This window comes from Stegostoma tigrinum, chromosome 13, assembly GCF_030684315.1.
Source record: "Stegostoma tigrinum isolate sSteTig4 chromosome 13, sSteTig4.hap1, whole genome shotgun sequence".
Classification (NCBI taxonomy): domain Eukaryota; kingdom Metazoa; phylum Chordata; class Chondrichthyes; order Orectolobiformes; family Stegostomatidae; genus Stegostoma; species Stegostoma tigrinum.
This window is the reverse complement of record NC_081366.1, coordinates 6,314,402-6,341,858: the sequence shown is the minus strand read 5'-3', so window position 1 is coordinate 6,341,858 and position 27,457 is coordinate 6,314,402. Positions and strand designations below refer to the sequence as shown.

At 41.1% G+C, this 27,457-nt stretch overlaps 1 protein-coding gene across 2 annotated transcripts in view; it reads right to left on the bottom strand.

Annotated features, from left to right (window-relative positions):
• LOC125458225 (protein diaphanous homolog 1-like) overlaps nt 1-27,457 on the bottom strand; it is a 324,879-nt gene that overhangs the window by 50,802 nt on the left and 246,620 nt on the right. For both annotated transcript variants that reach the window (XM_059650539.1, XM_059650540.1), the window contains 2 exons: nt 15,754-15,919; nt 14,104-14,236 (listed from right to left, as the gene is read on the bottom strand). In XM_059650539.1, coding sequence (XP_059506522.1) covers nt 14,104-14,236; nt 15,754-15,919 — 299 coding nt within the window. The remainder of the gene's footprint in view (nt 1-14,103; nt 14,237-15,753; nt 15,920-27,457) is intronic.

The window sequence follows — 27,457 nt, the reverse complement described above, 5'->3', positions numbered from 1 at the left end:
CTGTATGGAAATAAATGACCTTCTGTGTCTGAGAAAATAGACACAGGTGTCGTTTTAAGAATGATCTTGTGGCTCTTAAGTTGACAGACATAAAGAACTGCTCACTTTGAGTGCTTGGCTTCTGCAAGTCTTCTAAGAGATGCAAGCTTGAAGTGAAATTGAATTAGCCTTCATTGTCACGTGCACTTGAATGATACGTAATGTCGCCAGTTTGGCGCCAACTTAGGTACAGAATTATATGTTACAGACTTGAAAGAATCGTAAGTAAAAGTTCAGCATAAGAATAAAAATGTCTTCTTTTCAAAAAGTACTCAAATTTTAATCTTTTCACCAAGTCCATGCCAGCACCGAGCCATCAGACCGCGTTGGCCAAGTCTCTAGACCACACTGGGCTTCAAACATTGAGGCCTTGCTCCCAGTCCCCAAGGGCATCACCTCCACTCCGGGACTTGCCAGTGACAACCTTTGTTCTCCTCCATTCACCTCTGGGTAAGTTTAAGTTAAAAGTGTGAAAAAATAATGGACAAAAAAGAAAAAAAATGGGCAGAGCAGAGGAGCTACGGCTACAGTGTCTTACGCTGCCATCTTGGACCATTAGTTTGTTGCAAAATATTTGATCTACTTATTTTTTCAGTACTTGAGAAAAACTACTAGTTGTGACGATAAATCATTGTGGTTGTAAAACACATTTTCACTGTCAATCTTCCTTTCATGTGATTACTTACTATTTCATCAATAGATATCGCATCAACACCTTTATAGATATACTGTGAGGCAATAATACCCTAGCACTGGACAAACAATGGATGCGCTGCATTGTGGAACAATGACTGAAAGACAAACCACACAAGTCTTTGCTGCTTCCAAAGCTATAAGGGGGACGTGGGTATGAATAAAAGATTGGTAAATACAAGAGTTATGTACTATTCAACAACTATCTCCTTTCATATGAAATCAAGAGATGGAAAACATAATTGAATTAAAAAGGAGTCCTATTCTGTAATGGAAAAATAGCCCTACATTTGCATTGTGCCTGGTCACACTTGTCAGAATAGGCTAGGTCATCTCAAATAATTAATTATTTAAAGTGCAGGGATCTATGACATGTTGTATGCTGCAGGGTTCTACAAACTACAATTGGACAAATACTCCAATAATGTCTTATGGTTGAAGGAACAATATGTCTCAAGATAAGGATCCAACTCTCTGTTCTCTTCAAAGTATGATTCAAGACCACTGTTACTGGCCTGAACATTAGGAAAGGAAGAATACGTTAGCGTTTCTGTTTACTGTCTCATTAGAAGAGTTTAATATTAAGACAGACTGCAAGAAGAATAGCACGACAGAAGGCCGTCAGAGTTCTGACAGAGCAGATTTCTAATCCAGGTCATTTCTGATGAGAAAACGTTAACAGAAAACTTAAAATTACACTCAGAAAGCTTGAAATGATACAGAAAAGATTTACAAGCATGTTGCCGGGGTTAGAGGGTTTGAATTATAGGGAGAGGCTGAATAGGCTGGGGATATTTTTCCTGGAGTGCTGGAGGCTGAGCGGTGACCTTATAGACGTTTATAAAATCATGAAGGGCATGGATAATGTGACTAGCCAAGGTCTTTCTCCCAGAGTAGGGGAGTCCAAAGCTGGAAGACACAGGTGAGAGGGGCAAGTTTTAAAAGGGACAATTTCTTGCACACAGATAGTGGTGTATGTTTGGAATGAACAGCCAGAAGAAGTGGAGGTGGCTGGTAAAATTATACTATTTAAAAGGTATCTGGATGGGTACACAAATAGGGAGAGTTTACAGGGTAATGGGCCAAATGCTGGCAAATGAAACTAGATAAATTTAGTGTATCTGGTCAGCGTGGACAAGTTGGACTAAGTGTTTTGTTTCCATTCTGTGCACCTCTATAACTCTATGAAGACAGGTAAATGGATGCTCAAGTGCAGCATAAACAGTACACAACTGGCTAGTTAGGCCAAATGATTAGTTTCTGTGCTGTAAATTCTTTGTAATGCATTTTTACTTCTGAAATGAAACGTAAAGCTCTGCATCCATTTGATACAGAGGAATAAAGAGCATCTGCAAAATGAATTCCAGTCCATCTGCCAATTCAGAACTATCTCATTCTTCCACCATTTCTTCTTTCATATAAAATCCAGTTCCCTCCAGAAATTGATTACACTCTCCACTGCCAATGTTAGTAAGGGCACTCAAACTCTCATGTTTACCAAGTTGTGGTACACATAGCCTTCTCACTAGGACTTCAGGTGGCACACATTACAGGAGACAGAATAAAAAAAATGTTTGCAACACTGATGGCAACAGTTGAAACAACTTTGTCTTCCCAAATGAAGGAGAAAGCAGTAATGCAAAGCTAACTGGGACATAGTAATGCAAAGCTAATCCCCTCCTGGCTGGGCAACAGGAGACAGACAGTTGTAGTGCAAGGGAGTTTCTCAAAATGGAAAACTGTGACCAGTGGTGTTCCACAGGGATCTGTGTTGGGACCACTGTTGTTTGTGGTATACGTAAATGATCTGGAGAAACATACAGATGGTCTGATTAACAAGTTTGCAGATGACACTAAGATTGGTGGAGCAGCAGATAGTGAAGGGGGCTGCTGGAGAATGCAGAATATAGATAGATTGGAGAGCTAGGCAGAGAAATGGCAGATGGAGTTCAATCCAAGCAAATGCAAGGTGATGCACTGAGGTCTACAAAATCATGCAAGGTATAGACAGGGTGGATAGCAAGAAGCTTTTTTTCCTGGAGTGGGGGACTCAATTACAGGGGGTCACTATTTCAAGGTGAGGGGAAAAGATTAAGGGAGATATGCACGGAAAGTTCTTTACGCAGAGAATGGTGGGTGCCTGGAAAGCGTTGCCAGGAGAGGTGGTAGAGGCAGGCATGATAGCATCATTTAAGATGTATCTTGGCAGATACATGAATGGGCAGGGAGCAGAGGGATACAGATCCTTGGAAAATAGGCAACAAGTTTAATTACAGAATCTGGATTGGTGCAGGCTTGGAGGGCTGAAGGGCCTGTTCCTGTGCTGTAGTTTTCCTTGTTCTTTGAATCAATGATTCCTTTTGTTGGGGCAAATAGAAAGCAAGAAGCATCGAATGGCTCTGCAGAGCTACTCAATTGAATTGGAGCAGCAACCAATTTTGCTGCTTGTAATGAAAGTTCATGCAATGGAGAGATTGCTCCAGTGTAGTAGAAAATAGAAATTTAATTAGTAAACAGAGACAGAAAGACCATAAGATATGTGTGCAGAATTAGGCTATTTGGCTCAGCAAGTCTGATCCACCATTTGATCATGGTTCAACCCCATTCTCTAGCCTTCTCCTACTAACTTTGACCCCCCTATTTGTTAAAAACCTATCTTTTGTTGTCGTAAATACACTCAGTGACTTTGCCTCTACACCTTGTACAGCAATGAATCCCACAGATTCATTCCCCTCTGGTTGAAGAAATTCCTCAACTCAATTCTAAAGGGTCATGCCTTCACACACTGGTGTCTCCTAGAAATATCATTTCCATGTCCAATCTATCTAGGCCTTTAAGTTTTCTCTAAGTTCCAATCAGATACCCCTCCTATCCTTATAAACTCCAGTGAGTACTGACTCAAGAGTCCTCAATTGCCCCTCATCTCATAAGCCTTTCATTCATGGGATTATCCTTCTCTGGACTGCCTCCAAGGCCAGCACATCTTTGCTTAGACACGGGGCCAAAAGCTGCTCACAATATCCCAAGTACAGCCTGACCAGAGCCTTATACAGGCTCAGCAGTATATATCTGCTCTTATAGTCTAGCCTTTTTGAAATGGATACTAACATTGCATGTGCTTTCCTCAATGCCAATTGGACTGGTTTTATTTGATCAGAGAATAGTGTTATAGAAGGCTGCTTAGTGACAACACTTCCATAAGGAAGGTACTTTAAATGATCTTGATGAAAACAAAGTGACAGTAAGTTATGGCTAATGTTAAATTGTGGTCATGTCCTGCACATTAATCCCATACTAATGGAATTTTGGACAGTGCATTCAAAGGCTATATGGCCAATATATACGATATATAGCACATTATCCAATATGAAGAAAATACTGAATCATCAATTATGATAGACATTTAATTGCCTAAATATTTACGGATTCCATTCGTTTAACACAGGTTCTTTCTTGTATTCTTGAAACAAGATACTTTTAGGGAATCTATCCTTTCCTTTCAAATGCTTTATCAGCACATCTGTATTCCTCCTTTAAATATAATTTTTTAAATTCTGTTTTGTTGATGTGACATCTAAGCCCAGTGCAAAATCAGAAATTAGCGAGTGACTGCTGGTGCCGGAGTTTGGGAGGTCAAGAAATGAAATGGTTCTAGAATTCCAACAGTACTTTTTGATAACTTGCAGCATGTGGTTAGAATCTCTATTTCCCAGCCCAAGGGTGCTTACAATCATCCAAATGGCTTCCTTTACCAGCAACTCCCCTTCCCAGCGAACATCAAATTTAGTGCAAAAGAGCAATCTACCTTTGGAACATTTTAGGTCTGTCACATCTAACCCATAGCATTCAAGACCTCTACTCTCCAACAGTTTACACTCCTCAGCGTTCCCAGTTTCAATCACTCTACCATCAGCTGCCTAGGCCATACATTGAGTGCCCAAACCTAAATTGCTAACTCTCTTCCACCCTTTAGGCCAGTCCTTAAAACTTACTTCTTTGACTAAGGCTTTGGATATCTGCCCTCATATTGCCTTATATGGCTCAGCATCAAATGTTTAAGAGTACTCCTGTGAAGCATATTGGAATATTTTATTAAGAATGTTCAAAAGTGAAAGGAGCATTTGATATTGTTATTCCACACTTGGGCATTAATTGACCTAAACTCTTCTCAATACATAAAAACATTTGATACAAGTATAAAAGTATACAGGTGGGATGATAGTGTTAATTTCATGTTTTGCCTCATTTAGGTAGATTACAATCGATGGAAAAAATAATGAAAAGAATTCCAAGCATAATGCCAAAAAGTTGGTTCATTAGTAGAAAACATGTTTCTTTACTTTGTTCAAACAGGAATCCATGCAGACTCTTAAACTGGGTGAAAACATTAAACAAAAAGACAGGAGATTAAGTGATAATGGGAACTGCAGATGCTGGAGAATCCAAGATAATAAAATGTGAGGCTGGATGAACACAGCAGGCCAAGCAGCATCTCAGGAGCACAAAAGCTGACGTTTCGGGCCTAGACCCTTCATCAGAGAGGGGAATGGGGTGAGGGTTCTGGAATAAATAGGGAGAGAGGGGGAGGCGGACCGAAGATGGAGAAAAGAAGATAGGTGGAGAGGAGAGTATAGGTGGGGAGGGGATAGGTCAGTCAGGGAAGACGGACAGGTCAAGGAGGTGGGATGAGGTTAGTAGGTAGGAGATGGAGGTGCGGCTTGGGGTGGGAGGAAGGGATGGGTGAGAGGAAGAACAGGTTAGGGAGGCAGAGACAGTTTGGACTGGTTTTGGGATGCAGTGGGTGGAGGGGAAGAGCTGGGCTGGTTGTGTGGTGCAGTGGGGGGAGGGGACGAACTGGGCTGGTTTTGGGATGCGGTGGGGGAAGGGGAGATTTTGAAGCTGGTGAAGTCCACATTGATACCATTGGGTTGAAGGGTTCCCAAGCGGAATATGAGTTGCTGTTCCTCCAACCTTCGGGTGGCATCATTGTGGCAGTGCAGGAGACCCATGATGGACATGTCATCTCAAGAATGGGAGGGGGGGGTGGAAATGGTTTGCGAGTGGGAGGTGCAGTTGTTTATTGCGAACTGAGCGGAGGTGTTCTGCAAAGCGGTCCCCAAGCCTCCGCTTGGTTTCCCCAATGTAGAGGAAGCCACACCGGGTATAGTATACCACATTGGCAGATGTGCAGGTGAACCTCTGCTTAATGTGGAATGTCATCTTGGGGCCTGGGATTGGGGTGAGGGAGGAGGTGTGGGGGCAAGTGTAGCATTTCCTGCGGTTGCAGGGGAAGGTGCCGGGTGTGGTGGGGTTGGAGGGCAGTGTGGAGCGAACAAGGTCTCCATCTTCGGTCCGCCTCCCCCTCTCTCCCTATTTATTCCAGTTCCCTCTCCCCATCCCCCTCTCTGATGAAGGGTCTAGGCCCGAAACGTCAGCTTTTGTGCTCCTGAGATGCTGCTTGGCCTGCTGTGTTCATCCAGCCTCACATTTTATTATATTAGACAGGAGATTAAGGTTCTGTTCCTTTCATTCCCCAAGACTTCAGCAGAGGAGGTTAAGATGAATCAATACCTGCTTCAGTAATCCATTTACATCCATAACGGAATTCAAATCTGACAAAAAAAGAAGTCTGCCAAAAAAATGAATCAATAACTTAAGGCAGACAAATCTCATTTAAGCTTTGGTCGGTGTTTAATGGAATTTCTTGTATCTCATAGGAATGGAAGAGGCCTTTCCGCCGCTCAAGCATATTTTACCGGTCTATGGGATCATAGCTGATGACAGTATTCTAACTCCATCCACCTATTGTGGGTCTGTGGATGATATTTTATCAATAGAGAGGTTTCCTGTAATAAAGATGTTCCAATCAAGTGTGAAGAACTTAGATTGACCAGGTATACAGTTGTTGGCATTTATGCACAACTGGACAGGCTGCTCCTCAACTGCAGGCAGATGATCAGGAAGATAAGAATTTGGTCTATACATACACAATCACATGTAAAAGTCTATATGAACTGAACAATGGAAATGGGCTAACAACAATATCATAGCAATAAAGTGACAAGTGAACTGACACTTGCTGATGAAAGAACACCACTCAGGTGAACAGCCATTTTACAAACAACTCAATAAAGATTTTGGTCTGATCAGACTGCTGTCTGTTGCACTCAAACCATGGGGAATACATCTCTCCAATCACTGCAGTCCTGCAGACATTTAATGTTCTGTGAAATTCTGTCCCATATCTTTTTACAAACTTGGTCCACAAAAATGCCAGATTTGTAATTAATTGAGCAACTATCAACTGCTTTCTGTGGTCAGAATTTAATACTGTTTGTTAGGTCTGCTTAACAATAGGCTTTGTATAAATGTAGCATAACTTCCTTCCAATTCTGGTTTGTTTCAGTTATAAAAGCTGATATTCCATTGGACCTGATTTGCTTTATGCACCTGACTACTACAGTTTTTCTTTGCATCTCGAGCATGAACTCTCTTCGGATCTGCACTTCCGGTTTTCTTGCCATTTAAAAATGCTTTTATTAATTAAAAATCATTGGAGGTGGGTGTCCCTGGCTCAGCCAGCATTTATTGCCCATCCCTAGGTGCCCATGAGGTCAAGGTGTTGAGCTGCCATCTTGAAGCGCTGCAATCCATTTGGTGTAGGTAGGCCCACAATGTCATTCTGGATGGAGTTGCAGAATTTTGGCACAGTGACACTGAAGGAAGGGTGATACAGGACTGGTTGGACCAAAGGGTCTGTTTCCATGTTATATGAATCTATAACTCTATGAATCTATATTTCAAACTGAGAATGGTGGGCGTTTTGGAGGGGAATTTGAAGCTGGTGGCTTTCTTATGCATCTGCTGCCCTTGTCCTTCTAGATTGCTGATGTAATGGGTTTGTAAGCCACCATCTAAGAAGCCGTGGTGAATTTCTGCAGTGAATCTTGCGGATGGCACACGTTGCTGCTATTTAGTATCAATGGAGGAAGTGACTGTTTCTGAATGTAGTACCAATCAAGCAGTTCTGGATGCTGTCAAGCTTCTCAAGTATTGTTGGAGCTAAACTCATTCAGGCAAGTGGAGAGTATTTCACTGCACTCAGACTTGTGCCTTGTAGATGATGGGCAGACTTTGTGAAAGGCAACAATAGCTCTTTAGCTTATTACACCTTGGTGGTGTTTGATGGGAAAGGTTCTATCTGTTTTGCAACCAAAATCACTCTCTTTTAGTCATGGATTTTTAAACTTCCATTTTACTGTATACAACCTTTTTAAAAAATGAGTGAGCCCTCCATTGCATCACACAACATATCCACTCATCTCAACAATCAACCTTGATCAGAACTTAATTTTAAATCTTAATTTTATCTAATAAGGCATCAACGTGTAGATTTAGAGTTTGTTTCGTTTTCCCACAAGGAGTTACCTGGGGGCAATTAAAAGGGGGTTAGATGATAATGTTAATAGAAAAATGCAGGGCTTTATAGAAAAGGCAGGGAAATGGCATTAAATCAAAATGCTCATTCAAAGAATTAGAACAGACTCAATGGGTTGAATGGCCTGCCCTTCTGCACTGTACCAATTCTGAGATCCTTAAAGGGTTAATATTTTTGTGGAACAGAAAATAAAATATTATCCTTTTACTTTATGGAGAATTAAAATAGAGCATTACTTGCTAAGATTGAAGTCTTAGAGTGCCTGCAGGGATAATTAGTGCTCTGAATGTGCAGACTGTACAGATGCTGCTTCCCAGAAAGCCTATGGCTTTGGCTGTCATTTGGCGTGACAGCTGTGCAATTGAAATTATTTTTCTGCATAAGAAAATGGGTCTTGCAACTAATTTACAAAACTAAGAAAAAACTCATTATTGCAAAATACTTCTGCACAGAAAGAAAATTTGGCAAAAAAACTCCTTACACATTAAAAGGATTAAACACTTTTTGTATGAGAAAATACTGGCACAGTTAAAGTAGAGAAGTACTTGAGTCACCTTTTGCATTGTACAAAAGTTATTTTCTTAAACAAAATGGATAGCCTTTGGACATAAAAACCTACTGGCTGTGGATGGCAGATCATCTTTCAATAATATCTGTACCTTTAGTCAAACAGCAACATTAGGTTCTACTGATGTGGAATTATCTTCACACGTTAAAATCTTTTATTAGTTAGAACATGTTAATTTTGAGAATTCTTGAATTACACTGCGTATATAGAAAGTTTGAAAAGTTGTATTCTGCTTTGAAGTAAATATCTGCATTGCTTTTCAATACTGAATCACAGAGGAGGATGGTACTGGATTTGGAATATGTGCGACTGCTGTCCCATGGGGTCATCTTTAAATGGCTGGAAAGCCAGAGGGAATCTGTGAAGTGAAACTGTTCCGATGCCGTAGGTATATTATTCATTGCTAAGTTTGTAACTGCTATGTTTCAGGAAATACTTGTCAGATCATGGCAATATCCAATTATCAAATGGCTCAAGGGAAAGGACCACTACCACCTTCTGTGTGCAACAATGAACGAGTAATACGTTCCGGTTAGCACAGAAGTAGAACTAGTCTGAGCTCATGTTTGGTCAACTGATTGCAACCAAGGGAACAATTGGTTCTAGTATGAACAGATGAAGAGAAACATTTTACTACGTTAAGGAGATGGGACCATGGATATAGTAGGAATTTGAACCTATGGTCAATTATTTGCAACGACAGTGGGGAAATGATGTAGTATAATGGGTAAGGCAGCAAGTACTGGCATTGCCAGTGACACTCATCCAATCAAGGAGTAGGATAAAACACACAGAAAAGGATCTGAAGGATATCCTGATAGAGCTACGAAGGGGAGTGTATGGGGCACTAATCCCAGAATGGACCTGTTGGACTGAATCGCCTGTGCCTGTGCAGTTTAAAAAAAAATAATTTCTTAAAAACTGGGCAACAGTATTTGGGAGGTGAAAAGTTAAATTTCTTGCTGATGTCACCTGCGATAGAGTTTAAGTTTTGTGAGCAGCAACAAGCTGTCCATTTATTAACTAAAATCCTGAGCTGTGAAACAATTTCACAGCTGAAACTGTCTGTACATTTACCTTACATCTCATGAAATAATCTGCATGAATTATGAGATGAAACATTCCATGTACCAGGTAGATCAGTCAACATGAGAAAGGCTGTTTCCGTTATACATTTATAAAAAATCCTCAGCTCATTCAAATTTAAAAGTAATGGACAAAAAGAAAACAAAGGACATGGCTGTTCTCACTGAGTGAACTGTAATTGGAATATTGGCCTTAAGGAATCAAATACAAGCCTAGCAGAATATTCCAAAATGAATAGTATAGGGTCATTCTAAACTGCGCAGGAATTTCAAAAAAAACTGAGCATTATTTCTGAATAACAAAACTCATGATTAAAAACAAAACAATTTGTTCCTATTTTACTTGCAACAGCTTTTCAGTAATATATAAACCTCGCCTCCCTTCCCCTATTATCTTTTCACTGTTGCATCCCTCTGAAAACCATGGCAGAGTCCATGGAGCCGCCTGGGAAGGGAGATGGGGGCAGGGGGACCTTTTTTTGCACCTTTGTAAAATGCTAACCTCAATATTCTTACACAGTTGCACGTCCGGGATGCATTTCAAACCCAGCATTGGACTCCGTTTTAAATACTCTTGACTCATACTGTTTCACCTGCGCGAAATCATTTCAGTGAGAAAACGGTTTTCTCCAGGTTCATCATTACTGAGTGGCAGTACTGCATATTAAAAATCTATTTCAATTGTCAGTATGTACGACTTACCAGGGTTGGGCGTAATGCATCAACCCTGCATCTGCAATGTTAAAACCTTTTGTGTCGTGTGCAGTTTAACAAAAATCACATCTCAATGACATAATGCAACAGCATGTTATAACACAATGAAATATTTTAGACGGGAGTGGCAGGAGGATGGATTAAAAACCATGTCTGCAGGGGTGGGAGGGAATATTTAGGGTGGGAAAAGAAGTTTGTTAATAGAAGCAGGCCACCTTCTGGTGGAAAAAAAAACTGGCGTAGGAAATATTGAAGACCAAGGAACACCTACCTCATCTATGAAAAGCTCACGGTGTGTGATAGGAAATAACAGAATTAGGAAAAGGACAGAAAACCGCACATTTCGCAGACCGGGAACCAAAAAGATAAATCTGTTGATCTACATATCTAAGGCAAGTACCACAGAGAATTTGTTTGCTGTTATCATACTCCAAGGATCACTTCTCCCGCTGCTGCACTGAATTAAAGAAAATCTCCCTCAGAATTACCAGAGTTCAATTGTACACACTGGTGCTGCCACCCTGAGGAACAAACTAACAAACTACAAAGTATTTATTTGACAAGTATAAGAAGCATTACTTTGGATTGCTAAATTATATTCCCAAAGTAAAGCTAAAGATGATTTTACAAAATTGCTGGATTCGCTGTTTTGAGGCTTTAGAGCTCAGCTTTATAAAATTATTTTTTAAAAAAGGTTGTGGTTTTACATCAGTCCAGATAATCAAAAATCTAGCAAACACGATATTCTTTCTCTTTAAGTAACTGTTTCGGGAATGCATAATTTTTTTTCAAAAGCAAAACATCTATATTTTAGAGAAAAAGGTTTTTCACTGCACCTATTTATTTAATTTTGGAGAAATGGTCTGTGCAGCCTTGTCAGCAATAAGAAACTGCCGCAGTCTCTTTGTCTTTCCCTGACCTCAGCTCTGACTCCACCCTCTCTTCCGAGGTATTTTGTTGCTGACGTGGGCTGGATTTACACTTCCTCGACAGTTTTAACTGCAACCTGCGTCAGATATTTAGCACTCAGCAGCACAATCTGTGCAATGGTGATAATCACAGCGTGCTTAATCTCACTGCTTTCCTGTGTCAGCCTCACAGTCGAATGAAAAAGAAACTGCCAAATTAAACAGTGTGAGAGACCATGGGCACCCACCCTCCCTCTGCTTTAAATCTGCATCCCAAACAGAACGTGCTAAATACAGCAAATGGACAAAAGAATACGGCTAAAGGAAATGTTTTTGACAGGATAATTTTTGTTAGGATGCCTCTTGCATTGGTTCTCTACACATGCAGATTAAGGAATTTGTTCTGTCGAGCCTGGGAAGGGGAGGGGGAATTAAGTGGATGGAAACAAGGGAATGAGACTTTTATTTTTGCTTTGATCTGCAGCTGGTACCAATGAACATTCCCAGCTCAAGGACGGTGTCAAACCAGTATTGTACAGAACAGCCCAGCCTTTTTAAAAAACACTGTAAACACAGCGCCACCTGGTGTTATAAATCATCACTTCCATTTCTTACAGACAAAATCTTTATTAATTCAAGTAGCAAATGATCCCAAATAATTTATTCCTAAATACACCTGTTTATTGATACTGAAACAACATCTATGATAACGACTTTCAATAGCATTAGAGCCTTATTCGTCTATAGCTCTAGGTACTGACATCTAGACCACACAAGTCCATGTTACTTGAGTTTCAACATTCATTTGCACAACTGCATTTGGCTTTCATTTTGGACCCAAATCTGTCATTTCTATAACCCAATTTTCTTTTTATTTCCCTTCTTCGACCTCAATCTTCTCTTCATACTTCCTTTCATTACTTTCCTCACTGGTGTGTAGTTGTTAATAACGGTCAAATAATAGAATGAAGAAAATAATACCTTGTGCATAAAGATTTGCAATAAAAATTGAAAGTACATTACTGGTTTTCCAAATCTAACCCTACTGTTAACTAGATTTCACATTTCTGAATAGCCCTTAGTCTACAAGATACCTGAGGAATAAGGTCTGGACAGGCACAGTGGAGGGATGGGAACAGAAATGCAGTGATCACATTACCGACATAATAAGCTATTGAATTTGCTTAATTTCAATAAAGATATTTTAGGTGAGTGATAATGGGAACTGCAGATGCTGGAGAATCCAAGATAATGAAATGTGAGGCTGGATGAACACAGCAGGCCCAGCAGCATCTCAGGAGTCTAGGCCCGAAACGTCAGCTTTTGTGCTCCTGAAATGCTGCTCAGCCTGCTGTGTTCATCCAGCCTCACATTACATTATCAAAGATATTTTAGGAACTTGAATTCAGCCAAAATAAATTGTTGAAATAAAATGCTGGTATAAGCCAAACACAAGCCACCCTACTTCCATCAGAATCACATTAATTACCCACCTCTGCCGCAGTTCCATTGCTAAAACACTCACTCATACCTGTGCTGTTTCTAGATTTTGTTAAAACCAGAAAGTAAATGTTGGTTAGACATAATCCATATATACTTTTCTCATCGGTTTTACTTGCATATCACAAAACTCCAACTCTGATGACTGATTCTCCACGTTTTTAATTAATTAAAATGTACAGAAAAGGTATAGCACATCTTTTGAGTACATGCTACCTAGGTCTTCTGACCTGAGGTAGGGGCACTACCTATGTGCCTTAAATGTGGCCTTGCTGTCCATATACCCAGACAAATTTGAATATATGAAATAATTGAGTAAGAATTTCACTGAGTATATAGAGAACAAAACCCCAGTGCTTGTGGTATATTGGTAGCATTCTTACTTTAGGTAGATGGCCTAGGTTCAAGTCCCACCTGCTCCACAGATGTGTCATAATATCCCTGAGCATGTTGCTCCCCAGTCAATTTCTCATCCAATTATGCTCAACTAACACATAACCTTCAGCTGTTCCCTTGTTCCATTTGGCCTCAGGCATTCCTACCAGACTCTACTTGATAACAACAGACTGGGCTAGTTCCACACACTCTGAACCACCCCCCTCATTCTATATTCTGTAAAACTTCAACAGATCCAAAATTTTGCTGCCTTTGTCTAGTGGGTAAGAAATCAGATATGCCAATTATACTTGCTCACTGACCCCATATACTGTTGAATCTGAAAATCCTTATATTTCAACATCCTCACACTCTTTCCTCAAATCTCCCTGTGGTCTAATTGTTCCCATCTCCAATTTCCTTCAGCCCACACCCTTCAGATCACTAGGTTGCTCCAATTCAGGTGTCACGAATCCCTAGTTTTAATTGCTCTACCATCGATAATACCTTCTCTTGCCCGGGCCTTAGCGCTGGAAGTCTTTCCCTAAATCTTTCCGTTTCTTTCTCTTCTTTACGATGCTGCTTAATAAATCTCTCTAATATCTCATGTGACTTGCTGTTTGATAATACTCTCACGAAGCATCCTGAACATTTTACACATTAAAAGGTGCTATACAAATGGAAGCCTTTGTAATGTCAATTTCATGGCAACAAACCATATAGAAGTAAAATTTGATTGTAACAAAAATCTAGAAGGTATGAAAAATATGCAAAATTTCTTACTCGCATTCATGTCAAATGCTGCATTCTTCTTCTGTTTTTCTAGTCGCTCCTTTTCTGCCTTCTCTTTGGCTAGTTTGGCTCTTTTGATTTTCTCTTCAGCTTCTTTCCGTTTCTTGTTCTCCATTACCGATTGCTGAGGGAGATAAAAGATTACTTAAGGAAAGAAGGAACTGCATCTTATCACACCTTTCTTGGTCTCAGGACATTTCACAATGCTTTATATCAAATTAAATACTTTCAAGATGTAGTCACATTGTAATGGGAATCAGCACAATTGGCTGGATGGCTTGTTTGCAATGCAGAAGGATACCAAATGCATGGTTTAATTCCTGTAATGGCTGAGGTCCCCATGAAGGCCCTGTCCTGCATAAGAGGCGTGAAGGTTAAACTTATTGCCAGTCATCACTCTAATGACAGAACAACCTATGGTCTGCTGGGACTATGGCAACGTTCAAATTACTTCACTTCAGCATTGTAATAGAAGAAGTGCTGCAGACACCTTGTATAAAGCAAGGTCTTGTAAATAGTAATATGAATGACCCGATAAACAGTTTTAGTAATACAAGTCAGGTGGAAAAAATGCTGTATAGGGCCACAAAATCTGTTGCATCCACCCAAGCAGGTAGATACAGCTTGAGATGATTGAAAGACAGCACCTCTGGCAGTACCGAACACCTTCAGTATGGCACTACAGTGACAGCTAGACTGTGCTCAAATACGAGTGGTGCTCGAACTTAGAACATCCGAATTCAAAGACAGCAGAGCTAACACTGTGACCACGTCAAATGGAGCTCATAAACTAAGTTTCAGTAAATAGATGATTATTATTATTGAAACTTTTCAGAGGTCAAGGACTCAATTGTGTAATACAGCTTCAGGGTTTACTGCACTTGATATTTTGTAATTTTAAAATCGTAAGTGCACTCCTGAATGAAGTAGGGCACAAACATATTGCATGCCATGCAGCAGAAGATCCTCAGTTTTATTCTTCGTTTGTAGTAAATTAGCTGATCTCAGCCAGGTGACAGCTGGCGTACTTCAAATTAGAGGTCCCATTCCACATCACGATCCAGTATTATGTAGTACTGAAAGAGTACCTGAAGCACCACCCTGAAGATCTCTGCATTTCAACAGACCTAACGATAAGAAAAAACTAACTAGGCAAGGGGCTATCTCGTCTATCACGTATAACGCTGCACCAAGAAAGGGAAAGAAGGTGGATGAGTAAAATGGAAGTCCAAGCTAATGCTTAGGGGGAGACAATTTCAAATCCTACCATGGTAGGAGACAGAATTCTAATTCAATTAACTATTCTGGAATTTAATTAAGTTGAAAATGGTGTAATGGTGACCACAAAACCATCAGAGGCCCAATTCGTTCAAAGATAGGGAAGGGAATTTGCAATCGTTCCCTGGTCAAGTCCACACGTGATTTCCGATCATTTAATGTTAAATTGGCTATTTAGTACTAAGATGGGTATGATGAAGTGTCTGTTGCCTCTCTGCAGAACTCTCCTGATGTAAAGTGCCCAGGTTGAAGATGACAATCAGCAGCTAGGGAGCAAATTGTAAAAATGACACGCTGCACCGAATTTCATAAATGCCCACATCACTATTGCATTACTTCATATATAATTAATTAAGCACTTACCAAAAACATAGTCTTGAAGTTACTAAGATCACCAAAAAACTCCTCAACAGATATTTTTTTGGTGTCAAAGACAAAGTATTGTCCAAGGTCTACAAAATCCTCCTCCATGGTTTTATGCATTTCAGATAGTTTTTCAAACTGCTCCCTTGCAACCTGTACAAAACTGTGTCAAACCTTTAATTAAGGAAATGTTATGTTGATACTTAAACATGGCACATATATGATTCATAATATCCTAACTTTTCAATAGCACAGATTAGCATTTTTGTTTTCACTGATGTAGCAACTGTAACTAAAGTTCTTTTATTCAATTAGCACTGATGATTGTGATCTAAAACTGACATATTAAGCAATGTAATTTAAAAGAATTACTGTAAATCTTCTGCAGTGTTTCTGATGAAAACAGGATTTACTTTTCAGATGGATAACACTTCATTTTTTTAAAAAAAGTACTGGTGATTTTTTAAATTGCAGATTTCTAGCATCAGCATTATTTTGCTCTGCTGCAGCAAGCATGCTAATCTCAGAAAAAATTACACCAAAAAATGAACAAGCCTTGACCGACTTCAACAATTATTTTGTAATTTTCTGCTAGACTCTACAGCAGCATTAGACTTGCAAGCTTGCCCATTCATCTAACTCTGAAGGACATCTTCAATCGTACTTATGGTTACATTTCAAAAAATCTATACTCTATTTGAGTAAATTAAAACCATTGGTTATCTCTAATAAAATAGTCATATTACATAAAGAAAATAAATCTGCAAGTTTGATATAGTAATTATCACTGCAACTACAATACATGCAATTCAGCATCTTGAACTGAGATTGAAGTTTATCTATGCTAAGTGCATGTCATTGAAAGAGCTAGCATATTAAAAAAAAATCCATATTCAATGCACCAATCTCCATTTTTGAGCCAGTACAACAGCTTAAAAAAAAAACAGAAATTTAGTAGAACCAGCCATGACAGATCTCAGGGATGACAGTCTTAACAAATTAGTGAATATTTTGAGGATAGAAGATATAGAAAACTCAGGAAACAAAGGTGGTGTGGAGTGAATGAACTTCCAGAAAGCCTTCAACAGTCTAACACACAGGAGACTACTGGGGGTAAAAAAAAACTAATAAGCATGGTAATACATGAAAGGGAGCTAAGTTTGGTTAAAACTAATTAGAAGAAAAGAAACAGAATGCGTGTGTTAAGGGCAATTGCTCAGTGATTGCTAATGGGTAGTTCTATCCCACAGGGCTCTATTCTGGGACTGCTTCTGTTCACATCCATGATTAGTGATGGTTGGAAAAAAGTCTCATTTCTCTCTTGCTATTTCTATGTACTATGTGAAGTGACATTTTTCACATATTATTTCAAGCACATTAAGGAGCATAACATATGCACCTTTTGATTCAAATATGTGCGGTCCTTGGCAGGTGCACGGAATTCTATTTGTGTTTAAAGTCTCATATACAGCAAAAATGTAAGGTATGAGCAAGCAGTCAGTTTCTGCACATACAGTAACACACAATTTTATCTCTTCAAATGAGCCCAAATCTTACAAACGTCACAGTTACTACTGTCTGAGTAAGCCATTAATTAAATAAAAACAAAAAGGTGCTGTAGAAACTCAGTAGGTCTCACAGCATCCGTGGAGACAGAAACAGTGTTAACATTTAGATCCGAGATAATGGGAACTGCAGATGCTGGAGAATTCCAAGATAATAAAATGTGAGGCTGGATGAACACAGCAGGCCAAGCAGCATCTCAGGAGCACAAAAGCTGACGTTTCGGGCCGAGACCCTTCATCAGAGAGGGGGATGGGGAGAGGGAACTGGAATAAATAGGGAGAGAGGGGGAGGCGGACCGAAGATGGAGAGTAAAGAAGATAGGTGGAGAGAGTGTAGGTGGGGAGGTAGGGAGGGGATAGGTCGGTCCAGGGAAGACGGACAGGTCAAGGAGGTGGGATGAGGTCAGTAGGTAGCTGGGGGTGCGGCTTGGGGTGGGAGGAAGGGTTGGACTGGTTTTGGGATGCAGTGGGTGGGGGGGGGAAGAGCTGGGCTGGTTGCGTGGTGCAGTGGGGGGAGGGGACGAACTGGGCTGATTTAGGGATGCAGTAGGGGAAGGGGAGATTTTGAAACTGGTGAAGTCCACATTGATACCATATGGCTGCAGGGTTCCCAGGCGGAATATGAGTTGCTGTTCCTGCAACCTTCGGGTGGCATCATTGTGGCAGTGCAGGAGGCCCATGATGGACATGTCATCTAGAGAATGGGAGGGGGAGTGGAAATGGTTTGCGACTGGGAGGTGCAGTTGTTTGTTGCAAACTGAGCGGAGGTGTTCTGCAAAGCGGTCCCCAAGCCTCCGCTTGGTTTCCCCAATGTAGAGGAAGCCGCACCGGGTACAGTGGATGCAGTATACCACATTGGCAGTTGTGCAGGTGAACCTCTGCTTAATGTGGAATGTCATCTTGGGGCCTGGGATGGGGGTGAGGGAGGAGGTGTGGGGGCAAGTGTAGCATTTCCTGCGGTTGTAGGGGAAGGTGCCGGGTGTGGTGGGGTTGGAGGGCAGTGTGGAGCGAACAAGGGAGTCATGGAGAGAGTGGTCTCTCCGGAAAGCTGACAGGGGAGGGGATGGAAAAATGTCTTGGGTGGTGGGGTCGGATTGTAAATGGCGGAAGTGTCAGAGGATAATGCGTTGTATCCGGAGGTTGGTAGGGTGGTGTGTGAGAACGAGGGGGATCCTCTTGGGGCGGTTGTGGCGGGGGCGGGGTGTGAGGGATGTGTTGCGGGAAATACGGGAGACGCGGTCAAGGGTGTTCTCGATCACTGTGGGGGGAAAGTTGCGGTCCTTAAAGAACTTGGACATCTGGGATGTGCGGGAGTGGAATGTCTTATCGTGGGAGCAGATGCGGCGGAGGCGGAGGAATTGGGAATAGGGGATGGAATTTTTGCAGGAGGGTGGCTGGGAGGAGGTGTATTCTAGGTAGCTGTGGGAGTCGGTGGGCTTGAAATGGACATCAGTTACAAGCTGGTTGCCTGAGATGGAGACTGAGAGGTCCAGGAAGGTGAGGGATGTGCTGGAGATGGCCCAGGTGAACTGAAGGTTGGGGTGGAAGGTGTTGGTGAAGTGGATGAACTGTTCGAGCTCCTCTGGGGAGCAAGAGGCGGCGCCGTGTTCGCTCCACACTGCCCGCCAACCCCACCACACCCGGCACCTTCCCCTGCAACCACAGGAAATGCTACACTTGCCCCCACACCTCCTCCCTCACCCCTAGCCCAGGCCCCAAGATGACATTCCACATTAAGCAGAGGTTCACCTGCACATCTGCCAATGTGGTATACTGCATCCATTGTACCCGGTGCGGCTTCCTCTACATTGGGGAAACCAAGCGGAGGCTTGGAGACCGCTTTGCAGAACACCTCCGGTCGGTTCGCAACAAACAACTGCACCTCCCAGTCGCAAACCATTTTCACTCCCCCTCCCATTCTCTAGATGACATGTCCATCATGGGCCTCCTGCACTGCCACAATGATGCCACCCGAAGGTTGCAGGAACAGCAACTCATATTCCGCCTGGGAACCCTGCAGCCTAATGGTATCAATGTGGACTTCACCAGTTTCAAAATCTCCCCTTCCCCTACTGCATCCCTAAACCAGCCCAGTTCGTCCCCTCCCCCCACTGCACCCCTAAACCAGCCCAGTTCGTCCCCTCCCCCCACTGCACCACACAACCAGCCCAGCTCTTCCCCCCCACCCACTGCATCCCAAAACCAGTCCAACCTGTCTCTGCCTCCCTAACCGGTTCTTCCTCTCACCCATCCCTTCCTCCTGCCCCAAGCCGCACCCCCATCTACCTACTAACCTCATCCCACCTCCTTGACCTGTCCGTCTTCCCTGGACTGACCTATCCCCTCCCTACCTCCCTACCTATACTCTCTCCACCTATCTTCTTTACTCTCCATCTTCGGTCCACCTCCCCCTCTCTCCCTATTTATTCCAGTTCCCTCTCCCCATCCCCCTCTCTGATGAAGGGTCTAGGCCCGAAACGTCAGCTTTTGTGCTCCTGAGATGCTGCTTGGCCTGCTGTGTTCATCCAGCCTCACATTTTATTATGTTAACATTTAAATCCAATGGCTCTTCTTTGGAACTCAATTTCCAATGAAGTGATCAATTACGGCTAAGAGATCGGAGAGTGGGACCGAGTGGAGGGGATATTAGAGGTGGGTGAAAGGATCCGAAAATATTTCAATCATCATAGATCCTATCCACTTACAAATTTATGTTAGATTGAAGGTCTTGGCTGCAGCAGTTGAGAATGATGGAGCAATGGTCTTTGCTGAGTATTCTGCAGCAATGTCCTCGGAGTAAAACGATTGGCCCTCAATAACCACAGACATCTTCCTCAGCAACAACCATTATCCAAACCAGTGGAACGTTTTCCCTGATTCCATCAACTCTAATTTCCTTAAGATGCCTGGATGCAATTATTGGTCAAATATTGTTCTTGGTGTCAAAGGACATCATTTTACTGGCCCTCTGGAATTCAGCTCATTTGGCGATATTTAGACCAAGATCTGGTGTAGAGTGGCAGAACACTTACTGCCACTTCAACACAACATTGGTCTGTTCAGTCACTATTGCCTGAAATTCTGCAATAATATCTTTAACCTCTGTCTTTCCTGATCTTTCTTCACTATCAAAAGCATTCACTAAAGCATAATTTCTTCAACTAGATCACAGCTGGCAAGGATCGTTCTTTAGAATTGCCAAGTGATCAATCTTTGAAACATTAAATTTCCCTTTCTCTTTCACAGGAACTGATGGAGACAAGACTGAGAAAAGACATGGGCAAAACTTAATGATTTCGTTAACAAGGTGTAGAGCTGGAGGAACACAGAGGCCAAGCAGCATCAGAGGAGCAGGAAAGCTGATGTTTTGGATCTGGTCCCTTCAGCTCAATGCCTTGTTATCTCAGATTCTCCAGCATTGGCAGTTCCTACCATCTCAATGATGTGCTACTTCATTTTGATGTTTTTGAAACATTACTGCAATTATCTGATAATTCAAGTGAATCAACTAAAACCCAAGAGTAAATGAGTTTTTGTTCAAACTTCCTCCTCACTACTTATTCTGCTCTAAGCCTTTTATAAACCAATGATCAATTTAAAATCAAATTACTTCATCATCAAAGAATTTTTTTTAAAAACTGAAAGGAATCTTCTTAAAAATACCCAATTTAACTGGTCTTTGAAAAATTCCACAGCATCATTTCAACCATTGAAAAAGGATTTCAGAGTGCTTTGGTCTAAAACTTACAACACTCATTTTGAATGTGAGCCTTTACCCTTCTGGCAATTTTAATGCTGTGACCTCAATTAATTCTCTAACAACGTTCTTCAGCATGGAACTGAAAACAATATACAACGCACAAGGTTGTTACTAGTACTGCCTCAGGTTTAACAGGGATCCTCTTCCTCATTTTATTATTTTCTCTCACTAAATCTTTAATAACTAAATTAATGGATCATTAAGTTTAAAACCCTTTGTAACTAAAGCCAAAGTAAATGTATTGCTCACCAAGTGTTACATTGATGATAGGAAACAGCTTGTGTGTCTCAGCACAAATGCAAGTGCAATTTCACACAAAAGGTGGCCTCAAATATCGTAATTTCAAAGTACATTTTGCAACAAATATGAAATTTAATGAAGCATCAAAGTTTTGACCAGTCATAGAACCGGTAATGCCAATTTTAACCACAATTCAGTTTGCAATGTTGCTTTATGATATAAGATTCACATGAACAAAAGGAATACAGAGATTATCTCTCCATCCACCTGCATTTACCAATGAATTGCATGAGTTAAAACAATCATGCAAAAGCCAACCAATAATGAAAACACAAATGCAGGCAACTTAATCTGTAAACCAATTTTCTGCTAGGGTCAGTTTTACTTATGTCTGCTCACATCTGTGCTTTTAAGGCTGCACAACATCTTTGCAATCTATGTACAAAACCATTAAAAAGTCAAATAGGGGAGGCAGAAAATAATGTATCAGTACAAAAAAGGATGGATGATGGAATGAAGGATTACCAAAGTAGACCTTAACTCACTGCCCCCGTGCGAATTCTGAATTTGTCCTTTAGAAACAGCTCAAACCCAATTCCAATACTTCTGGCAGTTACCTGATTGCTTCTAATGAGTTGGATGAGTCTGTAGCACTGTAATCAAAATGTTTTCAGATGCAGATTTGCAATGGCCCATGTCAAGGGAAGATGCTATTCAATGTGCTGCTTAGGAAGCTCTTCACAACAGGTTATTTTGACAATGCTATTTGCTATATAACCATCTTCTAGATTATCTTCCTTTATGACTGTTGATATTTTGTCCTGGTTTTTAGGCTTTCACCATATAGAAATTTCTCTTTGTACTACTGAAAATAAATTAATCATAGTCATAGAGTTGTACAGCATGGAAACAGGCCATTCAGTCCAACTCGTCCATGTTGACCAGATATTCTAAAACAATCTAGTCCCAATTGCCAGCATTTGGCCCACTCTTCCTATTCATGTACCCGTTTCGATGACTTTTAAATATTGTAATTGTACTCACCTCCACCACTTCCTCTGGCAGCCCATTCCATTCACACACCATCCTCTGGGTGAAAAAGTTGCACCTTAGGTCCCTTTTAAATCTTTCTCCTCTCACCTTAAACCTATGCCCTCTAGTTTTGGACTCCCCTACCCTGGGGAAAAGATCTTGGCTAGTCATCCTATCCATGTCCCTCACGATTTTATATACCTCTATAAAGGTCACCCCTCAGCTTCTGATGTTCCAGGTGAAATAGCCCCAGCCTATTCAGCCTCCCTCCGTAGGAGTAAACACTCCAAACCTGGCGATATCTTGGTAAATCTTTTCTGAGCCCCTTCAAGTTTAACGTCTCTTCTATAGCATAAAAAATACTGGAACATTACCAAATAGACATTGAACAAAAACAAGGCACTTAAGAAATGCATAACCTGAATCTGATAGGCTAGCATGTTGCATGGCAAACTTCAATACAAATCTAACAGGATCTGGCTCTGAAGTAAAGCCAGTATTTCCACTACAGGCAAGGGCAATCTAAAGCATTCCATCAACTTACAGCACAAAAACAGAACACTTCGTCAAGATAATAAAATGTGAGGCTGGATGAACACAGCAGGCCAAGCAGCATCTCAGGAGCACAAAAGCTGACGTTTCGGGCCTAGACCCTTCATCAGAGGACTATTCTCTAGTTAACAAAAGCAATGATCCACAAAGGCTCCTTCGATTGCACCTGCCAGATCCATGAACTCTATTAACTAGTAGGAGAAAGGGAGTAGATACGTGGGATCACCATCACCTGCAAGTCGCCCTCCAAATCTCACAACTCCATGACGTGAAACTATATTAATGTTGGTGGGCCAAAATCCTAGAACTCTTCTTTTTCCAGTATTTCCAGGTGGTAGCTCACAAGTAACAAGGGAACAGCAATGAATCTACACCCTGCCAGTGAAGGTCACATCCCATGACAGACTAAAAGTAAAAGGTTCTCTGGAGTTGTCTACTGAATTTATTACTGACTACCTTTTGCGTATGGTCCCTAGCCCCGATTTCTCTCTGGTGGAAATGTCTGTTTTTCCCCACTCCACAGATGCTGCCTGACCTGATTTCTAATATGATCAGTTTATATTTCTTGATCACATGCCTATTATAAATTCAGTTTCCAAGATTTATCATTTTCCTTTCATTCTCAACCATTTAAAATGACTCTTCAAGTACTCCCAAATCATATCAAATTAACCACTGGAAACATACAATCTATTCCTGAGTATTCTGGCCAAATGCTTGTCTTTGACCAAGTTTGTAATTTCAAATGTTACATGCTATGTCAAAATGCATTTGTGATCTTTCTTAAATTACGTCAATCTTTGCATGACCTCAAGTCTCATGATTATTCCTGGAGTCATTTGATCTGATAATTGAAATATAAAAAAACCCCTATATTATGCTGGACTTCAAAGCGCAAATAATACTGGTATCTGAGTACCATATTATTCAAGCATGTGTCTCTTTGGTGTCGAGCTCTGAATTTCAGGGAAATACCTGTTGCTCTAAATTTGGCGAGGAAACTGCACCATGTGTTGAATCATTGTAATTCTCTTACAGCCCAACAGATTGGCAAACTTTAAAAGCAGCTCAACAGAAAGCAGTGCTCTGAACTCGACTGATAATTATGCTGTGCTTGGGGCATTATTTTTCCGCTCAGTACGGTCATACAAAAATCTTGATTTTCAGCTTTAGAAGTAATTCAGAGCTGGTGACCTGCCGTTTCTCAATTCACAGTCCCAGGGCTTCCTAATTTTAATCCCTATTCTGCGTTATGCTAGCTGGCCTCAGAGCTTCTCTATTTACCCTAACGCATTGGCAGCTCAGGTATTGTTACAATGTCTCACATTGCAAAGAGTCCTAATTGAAAATATGATCATGCTTCATTAAGCTAACCAACCTGCCGATACAAATATGCCCAATGTCAATGCAGTGGTATCCTAACAAAGTCAGCACATTCTGACATGTTGACAGAAACAGTCAAAAGAACAAAATCCCACCATGCATAAGATATATTAGCAGTAAAAGCCACAAATTAGTAAACAGGGTAGTTCTCATTTAAACTGTTACGCTGAGCATCTCCATCAGTTCCACTCCATGCAGTCATAGTGCATTGTCTCTACTGGTTACCAAGCAGCTGTTAATTCTAAAACCATTTTCCAGCACTTGATCTGTGGCTTTGTATGCTCTGGCATCTCAAGTTTTCACCGAAAAAGTAAAGTTGCCCATAGTCTTACTGGACCAAAGGGTTGCTCTCTCATAGACAAGAGACAACTGGTGGTTTAATCTGAGGGTTACCATGCCTCAGGTCAGGACAAAGGTTGAGAAGGAGAGTTCTTTATGGTAACCTCAGTTGGTATGGGTAATAAACTTATACTGTTGCACTGCAAACCAGCTGTAAGGTCTTCTCCACTTCTCACTCTTACAATCCATGAGATCTTTTGGGGGTGGGGAAGAATAAAGAACCGTACAGCATAGGAACAGGTCCTTTGGCTCATCAAGCCTGTGCTAACGCCGGATGCCTTTCTAAATTAAAAACCTTTTGACTCTACATGGTACATATTCATCTATTCCCTGTCTATTCATGTATCTGTCAAGATGCCTCTTAAACGTTGCTATTGTATTTACTTCCACCACCACCTCAGGCAGCACATTTCTGACACTTACCACCCTCTGTACAAAAGCTTGCCTCTCACATCTCCTTTAAAACTTTCCCCTTTTAACCATAAATCTCCATCCCCTAGAAACCGACATTTCTACCCTGGGAAAAAGACTCCAACTATCTATTCCTCTCATAATTTGGTGAATCTCGATCAGGTCTCACCTCAGCCTTAGAAGTTCAAGTGAGAACAAACAGAGTTTGTCTACTCTCCCCATTGTTAATCGCCTTCAAACCAGAAAACCTTTTTTTTACCTTCTGCAAAGCCTCCAAATCCTTCTAATAGTGTGGTGACCAGAAATGTACATAATATTCTAAATGTGGTATAACTAAAGTTCTATACAGTTGCAACATGACTTGCCAATTTTTATACACTACACCATGCTTGATAAGGGAAAGCATGCCGTACATCATCTTGATGACTATATCCACTTGTGTTGCCACTTTCAGGGAACTATGAGCCAATATGGAGAGATATTTAATGCTTCTAGGTATTCTGTCATTTACTGTATACTTCCCTCCTGTATTTTACCTCCCACAAAATGCATCATCTCACATTTGTTTTGATTTAATTCCATCTGCCATTTCATCACCCAAGTCTCCAACCTATCTATATCCTTCTATATCTTCTGGCAATTCTCTTCATTAACACCGCTATTCACAGGTCTCCAGTCAGAACAACACCATTCCACTCTGTCTTTTACGACCAAGCTAGTTGTATCCATTTTACCAGTTCACCACGGATCCCACATGGCTCCACCTTTTCTGTCAGCCTGCCATGAGGGACCTCATCAAAGGTCTTGGTAACATCAATGTGGATGACATCCACTGCTCTGTCCTCATCAATCGTCTGTGTCACTTCTTCAAAAACTCAATCAAATTTGAAACACGGCTGTCCCCATACAAAGCCATACTGCCTGTCACCAAATAGATCCATATTTTTCCAAGCATGAATAAATCCTTTCCCTAGGAATGTCCTCCAATATTTTACCTACACACTGCTGTAAGGCTCTCTCGTATATCATTTCTCAGATTATCCCTGTTGCACTTCTTAAACAAAAGAACGACACTGTTATTGTCCAGTCTTCTGAGACCTTGCCCGTGAGTAAAGAAGATAAAAAGATTTTGTCCAAGACCCCATCAATTTCCTCACGCAAGTCCGTCAGTATTCTGGATAGATCCCAACAAGTCCTGGGGTCTTGTGAACCTTTATGCTTTTCAAAGTGCGTTTCAGATTTGTGTCATTTAGATTCCCTACGATGTGGAAACAGGCCCTTTGGCCCAACAAGTCCACACCGCTCCTTGGAATATCCCACCCAGACCCATGCCCCTATAATCCACTCACCCTTGAACACTACAGGCAATTTAGCATGGCCGATCCATCTAGCCTGCACATCTTTGGACTGTGGGAGGAAACCGGAGCACCTAGAGGAAACCCACGCAGACACGGGAAGAATGTGCAAACTCCACACAGACAGTTGCCCAAGGGTGGAATCGAACCTGGGTCCCTGGCGCTGTGAGGCTGCAGTGCTAACCACTGAGCCACCGTGCCGCCCATTGAAGAAATGTTTACCAATATAAGGACTAAGTGGACTAGCTCTAATTTTAAAATTATGCCTTTTGATCTGCATTTCCTCCAGAAACAACAGGGTAATCATAGAGAAGCATTCACTTTAACGATGTAAATATCTAAGACTGCTTACTCTCCAACCTCCTCAACACAGTATGAATACTTTATATATACAAGTATTCATATATCTTCTGCATTAAGTGCTTATTGATATTTTTCCCCATCTACCAGTTAGTTTTCAGTCAACCTATTTAACTCAAACTGTTGGAAACCATAAGTCACCAAATCAACCGTATGAGAACAACTTCTACATAGCAGCAACTCACCAACTCTCCATTGATAGTTTCTTCCAAACCTGCATCCTCTATGACCCAGAAAGATGATACTAGCAGATGCACAGGAACACCACCACATGCAAGCTCCCTTTCAAAGTACACATCATCATGTTTGTTCACTATCATGGGTCAAAATACTTGAGCTCCCTTTTTTAACGACATCGTGGGTGTGCTAGTGCTGTACAGACTACACTGGCAAAAGAAGGCAGTTTACCATCACCTTCTCAAGGACATTTGGGAATTGACAATACATGCTAGGTTACCACCTTACAAGTCCACGATCTGCAAAATAATTTTTCAAAATTACATCATTATTCCTTCACTGTCACTTGTTAATTACTTGAGCTTCCTACCTAACAAGTATGTCTTTACCATATGCATTGCACTAGTTCAAAGGAGGTAGCTCACCACTATCTTTTCTCAAGGGCAATTAGGAATGGATAATAAATGTTGGTCAATCCAGCAACATGCATGTTGCATAAAAGAAATTAAAAAACAGTATTTCTATAGGTT